The sequence below is a fragment of the Oncorhynchus keta genome, unplaced genomic scaffold, assembly GCF_023373465.1.
Source record: "Oncorhynchus keta strain PuntledgeMale-10-30-2019 unplaced genomic scaffold, Oket_V2 Un_contig_6557_pilon_pilon, whole genome shotgun sequence".
NCBI classification, from domain to species: Eukaryota; Metazoa; Chordata; class Actinopteri; order Salmoniformes; family Salmonidae; genus Oncorhynchus; species Oncorhynchus keta.
The window spans coordinates 27508-35790 of NW_026288924.1; the positions used below are offsets into that span (position 1 = coordinate 27508).

General features: G+C 41.6%; 1 protein-coding gene across 1 annotated transcript; it reads left to right on the forward strand.

The window, feature by feature from the left end:
• The first annotated feature begins 476 nt into the window (after nt 1–476).
• LOC118382786 (protein asteroid homolog 1-like) lies at nt 477–8277 on the forward strand. Its single transcript, XM_052511245.1, has 5 exons — nt 477–1288; nt 5176–5696; nt 7189–7402; nt 7513–7687; nt 7829–8277. Exons 1-5 carry the CDS (start codon nt 502–504, stop codon nt 8034–8036), a joined length of 1905 nt encoding a protein of 634 aa, XP_052367205.1. The 5' UTR covers nt 477–501; the 3' UTR covers nt 8037–8277.
• Nucleotides 8278–8283: the final 6 nt, after the last annotated feature.

Consider the following 8283-nt stretch of genomic DNA (forward strand, 5'->3'; position numbering starts at 1 on the left):
GGTAGTCCACACCACCACCACCATGGTAGTCCACACCACCACCATGGTAGTCCACACCACCACCATGGTAGTCCACACCACCACCATGGTAGCCCACACCACCACCACCATGGTAGTCCACACCACCACCATGGTAGTCCACACCACCACCACCATGGTAGTCCACACCACCACCACCATGGTAGCCCACACAACCACCACCATGGTAGCCCACACCACCACCACCATGGTAGCCCACACCACCACCACCATGGTAGTCCACACCACCACCATGGTAGCCCACACCACCACCACCATGGTAGCCCACACCACCACCATCATATTGGATTCCCCATAAACTAGTCTAGACCTGCTCAGCAAGTGACCATACAGAGATTAGGGAGATGACGTATTGAAAGGGAAACTTAAGTCCTTCCATTGTGACGATGCTATAAATAGTCCTGTGATCTTCCATTGTGACTCTTCACTTACAAAGACATCATATCCTAGAAGAAGCTCATCATGGGTATCCAGGGTTTGACCAGCTTCATAGATCAGTGTGGAACACTTTTAAAAGATGGTCATTTCAGAAACAGCAAGGTGGTCATAGATGGTAGTAATATATTCCACTTTCTTTATTTTAACTCAAGTGTGGATCAGCAGCATGGAGGGGATTTTGAGGACCAGGTCTGCAAGTTCTTCAAGGCGCTGAGAGATTGCGGCATTGAACCTTATGTGATTATAGACGGAGGCTCCGACCCCACCGACAAAAAGTTTGAAACTCTCAGAAAACGAGCTGAATCAAAGATCGACACAGCCAACATGTTGTCCAAGGGGCTTCGAGGGGCTTCAATGGGCTTTGAGGAGCTTCGAGGGGCTTCGAGGGGCTTCAAGGGGCTTCAAGGGGCCAGGTTAATACCAACCCTTGCCAGACAAGTCTTTAAAGAGGTCCTTTCCAGCTTAGGGGTCCCGTTCGCACAGGCCCTTTCTGAGGCAGACCAAGAAATAGCCTCACTGGCTCAAAGGTGGAACTGTCCGGTCCTGTCCAATGACAATGACTTTTATATTTTTGACATCCAAGCTGGATTTCTTCCCATGTCCCATTTTCAGTGGCAGAACGCGTCAGTGCAAAATGACATCCCCTGCAAGCTGTACACCACAACAAGCTTCTGCAGACACTTCAACATCAACAGACAGCTTCTCCCAGTCTTCGGTGCCATCGCAGGAAATGACTATGTCAACTTGGATAAGATGGGCTTTCCCATCAGGTGGAAAGACAACTCGCCGATGGAACCCAAACGAAAGCCAAGTAAGTTTGAACATATTACGCGTATACCGAAGTAAACATAACTACTACAGATGCATTTTTGGCGGCAGGTCGTCTAGTGGTTAGAGTGTAGGGACGGCAGGTCGTCTAGTGGTTAGAGTGTAGGGACGGCAGGTAGCCTAGTGGTTAGAGTGTAGGGACGGCAGGTAGCCTAGTGATTAGAGCGTTGGGCAAGTAACCGAAAGGTTGCTAGATCGAATTCCCGAGCTGACATGGTAAAAATCTGTCGTTCTGCCCCTGAACAACGCAGTTAACCCACTGTTCTTAGGGCGTCATTGTAAAAAATTGTAAAAAAGAATTAGGTCTGAACTGACTTGCCTAGTTAATTAATAACAAATAATAATATTTATATATAAAATACTGTATTGAATGGTGGTGCGAACCCAGGTAGATGACGTGAAAGGCAACACCCTACGTGTTGTGCCAACAGGGTTAACCCACTTGGTGGGAATTGTTAGGTGGCTCAAGGATCGCTACAATAATATTGTAGCTGTCGTCAAGGCAAAGGTTGGCTATTTGAAGAATCTCAAATATAAAATATATTTTGATTTGTTTAACCCTTGTTTGGTTACTGATTCCATACGTGTTATTTCATAGTTTTGATGTCTTCACTATTATTCTACAATGTAGAACATTGTAAAAAAAATAAAGAAAAACACTTGAGTGAGTAGGTGTTCTAAAACATTTGACTGGTTGTGACTGAAATCAGAAAACAGACCACTGACATTCATTCTGTTTATCTGAGACAACTGGTCAAATGCAAGCAGCAGCTCACAACATAGTGGACTTTACCATATGAAATCTCTCTCTCTCTCTCTCTCTCTCTCTCTCTCTCTCTCTCTGTCTCTCTCTCTCTCTCTCTCTCTCTCTCTCTCTGTCTCTCTCTCTCTCTCTCTCTCTCTGTCTCTCTCTCTCTCTCTCTCTCTCTCTCTCTCTCTCTCTCTCTCTCTCTCTGTCTCTCTCTCTCTCTCTCTCTCTCTCTCTCTCTCTCTCTCTCTCTCTCTCTCTCTCTCTCTCTCTCTCTCTCTCTCTCTCTCTCTCTCTCTCTCTCTCTCTCTCTCTCTCTCTCTCTCTCTCTCTCTCTCTCTCTCTCTCTCTCTCTCTCTCTCTCTCTCTCTCTCTCTCTCTCTCTCTCTCTCTCTCTCTCTCTCTCTCTCTCTCTCTCTCTCTCTCTCTCTCTCTCTCTCTCTCTCTCTCTCTCTCTCTCTCTCTCTCTCTCTCTCTCTCTCTCTCTCTCTCTCTCTCTCTCTCTTCTCTTTCTCTCTCTCTCTCTCTCTCTCTCTCTCTCTCTCTCTCTCTCTCTCTCTCTCTCTCTCTCTGTCTCTCTCTCTCTCTCTCTCTCTCTCTCTCTCTCTCTCTCTCTCTCTCTCTCTCTCTCTCTTTCTCTCTCTCTCTCTCTCTCTCTCTCTCTCACACGCATGCGCACGCACACGCACATACACACACAATGTGTACAGATCCTTGATACTTGTGGCTGAAACATAATTTGGATGAATGGCATGACAAAGGGCCTTGGAATCTCGTGACGGTATTTCTGTGCATTCACATTTCCATTGATAAAATGTGATTGTGTTCATTGTCCGTAGCTTATACCTGCCCTTACCAACCAACTCAACCAGTTTGGGCTCCAGATCCAGACACCAACCAACCCAACAAGTTTTTACCAATTGTGTGCAGCAGCTTGTCTGTTAAGAGGTTTCATTTCCAAGTCAGATGGAATAGAAAACGTTTTATATAATACATTCCTCCTAATGAGGGCCGATTAAGACCCAAGTTAAGCGCGTGTCAATGGAACATAATTCCCTTTTTCATGTACTATTCTCTCTTTTTGTTGTCTTACCATGAATTTAAACATGACAATGTTTCAATTTATGACAACATGATAATGTAATTCGTTGTGGAGATCAAATCATTTAAGGTGTGTCTACGGCATATTCTGACCTTGACTTAAATCAAATGTATTAGTCACATGTGCCGAATACAACATGTGTAGACCTTACAGTGAAATGCCTAGAAGGTCAGCATCCCGGAGTCGCCTCTTCACTGTTGACGTGGTTGAAGGGTACTATTTAATTAAGCTTCCAGTTGAGGACTTGTGAGCCTTCTGTTTCTCAAACTAGACTCTCTAATGTATTTGTCCTCTTGCTCAGTTGTGCACCGGGGCCTCCCACTCCTCTTTTTATTTTGGTTAGAGACAGTTTGCGCTGTTCTGTGAAGGGAGTAGTACACAGCGTTGTACGAGATCTTCAGTTTCTTGGCAATTTCTCGCATGGAATAGTCTTCATTTCTCAGAACCAGAATAGACGGACGAGTTTCTGGCCATTTTGAGCCTGTAATCGAACCCACAAATGCTGATGCTCCAGATACTCAACTAGTCTAAAGAAAGCCAGTTTTATTATTTCTTTAATCAGTACAACAGTTTTCAACTCTTCTAACATAATGGCGAAAGGGTTTTCTAATGATCAATTAGCCTTTTAAAATGATAAACTTGGATTAGCTAACACAACGTGCCATTGGAACACAGGAGTGATGGTTGCTGATAATGGGCCTCTGTACGCCTACGTAGATATTCCATAACAAATCTTCCGTTTCCAGCTCCTATAGTCATTTACAACATTAACATTTTCTACACTGTATTTCTGATCAATTTTATGTTTTTCTTTCAAAAACAAGGACATTTCTAAGTGACCCCAAACTTTTGAACGGTAGTGTATATCATTTGCATAAATTAGGAGGCCATTGTTTAGCAGCCTGTGCCATGATGTGCTGCAGCAGTAGGCCTAACAGCAGAAACATTGCTAACCAATACATTCCTCTCCTGCTAGATGTACAATTAAAGGGGAATTACAGTTTTTTTTTAACATTTGTTGGACTCAGAACATCAATTTCCGTTTTTTTTCTCTCTGAATAATTGTAATATTGAGAGTAAAAAACAGAATTTGGAATAATTCAAAATAACATTTTATAGGGCCCCCTTAGAGTTGTTATTTGACTATTATAAACACTATATTATATATATTATAACAATACCACAATACCCCATAATGACATCACAATACCCCATAATGACATCACAATACCCCATAATATTATATATATATATATATTATAACACTATATTTGACCAGAAAACACATCTCTTGTACAAGGAACAGGGGAAGAGTTGCAGGGGTTGAGGAGAGGAGAAGAATTTGACGATTTGAAGGCTATTTAAAAAAATGAGTAGCTCGTGACAATCCATTTTCTTTATGTAGCTGTCATGCTAGAAAAGGTTGGAGATCCCTGCTGTACAGGCTTCCTTCTTTTCACTCTGTCAATTAGGTTACTATTGTGGAATAACTACAATGTTGTTGATCCTCAGTTTTCTCCTATCACAGCCATTATCGTCACCATTGACCTCAAGGTGAAATCCCTGAGCGGTTTCCTTCCTCTCTGGCAACTGAGTTAGGAAGGATACCTTTATCTTTGTAGTAACTGGGTGTATTGATACACCATCCGAAGTGTAATTAATAACTGGTGTAATTGATGCTCAAAGGGATATTCAATACCTGCTTTATTTTATATATATACAGTGCCTTGCGAAAGTATTCGGCCCCCTTGAACTTTGCGACCTTTTGCCACATTTCAGGCTTCAAACATAAAGATATAAAACTGTATTTTTTTGTGAAGAATCAACAACAAGTGGGACACAATCATGAAGTGGAACGACATTTATTGGATATTTCAAACTTTTTTAACAATTCAAAAACTGAAAAATTGGGCGTGCAAAAATATTCAGCCCCCTTAAGTTAATACTTTGTAGCGCCACCAATGCCTGCTTTATTTTATATATATATATATATGTGTGTTGATTTTTTGTGCTTGGGAAGGGGTTGTCTTTTTAAACAAGTTGCTGAAATGGCTGGCCAGTTTCCAGGAGAAGCAGGAGGCCTTGGACAATGTGCCGCTCCTCATTGGTCATGGGGAAAACAACATGGATGCTGCCCTCCAGGCCCTCTCTCAGGGCATAGAAACATACCAGATTCAACCCGAATGCCTGGAGCGTTTCTTCAATGATGGCGAGGCTCCTGATCCCGGCCTTCTCCCAAACCATCTGAGTGTCCTTCCAGACTGGACCCTGCTGCCGTTGACGAAGGGGACACTTCCCCCCTACATGATATACATTCTGCAGCGGAGGCCAGTGATACAGGGTATCCAAGTGGAAGATCACAGCTTACCCAGTGGGAACATCACCTCTCGGCCCATACGGCAGGTATTCTACGGGCTGCTGCTGGGTGAAGGGGGGAAAGTGGAGGAGTATGACAGGGAAGGGAAGAACCTGACCAGCAGCATGGTTACAGCCATCCTGCCCAGTGCTGCACAACAGCTGCAGCTGGACACACTGGATCAGGTATGTTGACATGTGATATAGTATACAGTTATAAATTATATATACATGTGATATAGTATACAGTTATAAGTTATATATACATGTGATATAGTATACAGTATATCAGGTATGTAGACGTGATATAGTATACAGTATATCAGGTATGTAGACATGTGATATAGTATACAGTATATCAGGTATGTAGACATGAGATATAGTATACAGTATATCAGGTATGTATACATGTGATATAGTATACAGTATATCAGGTATGTCGACATGTGATATAGTATACAGTATATCAGGTATGTATACATGTGATATAGTATACAGTATATCAGGTATGTAGACATGTGATATAGTATACAGTATATCAGGTATGTATACATGTGATATAGTATACAGTATATCAGGTATGTAGACATGTGATATAGTATACAGTATATCAGGTATGTATACATGTGATATAGTATACAGTATATCAGGTATGTAGACATGTGATATAGTATACAGTATATCAGGTATGTATACGTGTGATATAGTATACAGTATATCAGGTATGTATACATGTGATGTAGTATACAGTATATCAGGTATGTATACATGTGATATAGTATACAGTATATCAGGTATGTAGACATGTGATATAGTATACAGTATATCAGGTATGTATACATGTGATATAGTATACAGTATATCAGGTATGTCGACATGTGATGTAGTATACAGTATATCAGGTATGTATACATGTGATATAGTATACAGTATATCAGGTATGTATACATGTGATATAGTATACAGTATATCAGGTATGTAGACATGTGATATAGTATACAGTATATCAGGTATGTATACATGTGATATAGTATACAGTATATCAGGTATGTAGACATGTGATATAGTATACAGTATATCAGGTATGTATACATGTGATATAGTATACAGTATATCAGGTATGTAGACATGTGATATAGTATACAGTATATCAGGTATGTATACATGTGATATAGTATACAGTATATCAGGTATGTATACATGTGATATAGTATACAGTATATCAGGTATGTAGACATGTGATATAGTATACAGTATATCAGGTATGTATACATGTGATATAGTATACAGTATATCAGGTATGTATACATGTGATGTAGTATACAGTATATCAGGTATGTATACATGTGATATAGTATACAGTATATCAGGTATGTATACATGTGATATAGTATACAGAATATCAGGTATGTATACATGTGATATAGTATACAGTATATCAGGTATGTATACATGTGATATAGTATACAGTATATCAGGTATGTATACATGTGATGTAGTATACAGTATATCAGGTATGTATACATGTGATATAGTATACAGTATATCAGGTATGTATACATGTGATGTAGTATACAGTATATCAGGTATGTATACATGTGATGTAGTACACAGTATAATATAAACATACTGCTGTTGATTCTGAAATTGATTCTCATTCTCTTGTTCTGTTTCTTAGACTCCATATTTTGAGCGGCTTGAGGTATTTTTGGGGACCGTTGGTGTGTCCCAGTCCACTTTGAAGGGTGTCCCACCTCAACTGGGACTTCCTGTGGCTGTTACCTACTACTGGCTGAGGCACGCCCATCCCCAACCAGACCGTCCTCTCCTGCAGGCCCTGCTACTAGGACTGGTGTATGGAGAGCTCTGCAGACAGAGGAAGAGCCAGAGAGGTATGGACCAGAATATGAATGAAAACACACACACAGCCACACACAACTTGGAATTTATAAATAAAGTGCGTGAAGTGCAGCCAATGACTCCTCCCCTTCTTGGGTATCAGGGTTCATAGAGGAGGAACCAGTGTTGGAGAGGATGAGAGGGCTGATTCAGAGACCTGCTATGAGTCTAGACCTGGGTGTGGCCCACGTCTTTAGCCAATGGAATCGTTGCATGAGGGATGGCCTTGACCTGAACCAACTGCTGTGTCTCCCTCTACCTGAGCCTCAGTGTGCCTGGTAAGGTGTCCCTTCCTAAAACAACCCTAACCTCTAACCTCTAACCTTTAGAGTAGACCAGTGGTATTCCTTTACATTGTTTTCTAGCCCAGCAGCAACACAGCTAATTCAACCCTCTGTTGTTTTCCTATTGGAGTCTAGGCTGTACAAGGGAACTCTGGTACACCAGCTTGTGGGCCAACTGAGAGGGGGGGTGACCCCGGATTCTCTCCTAAGGGAAGACCCTTCCTCTGTGCAGCTGTACAGAGCCATGCTGGAAGCCATACTCAACTCCCAGGAAGCTGAGACCACTGGACAACCTGACGGCCCCTCTGCAGATTCTGTCGCTTGTGGAAGAAGAGGATGTTGATGATGATGATGATGATGGTGCTGGAGGAGGTTGTACTGAAGTCCCAATGTCCCACTGCAAGAGGAAGGAAAGATTTAACAAAGCTCTGTCAAGTTGTAAATATCGGGACCACTATATACAGACCACTATACAACTGTTGAATTATAGATATATGAACCACTATACATACAACTGCTGAGTTATAGATATAGGACCACTATATAGGGACCACTATATAGGGACCACTATATAGGGACCACTATATAGG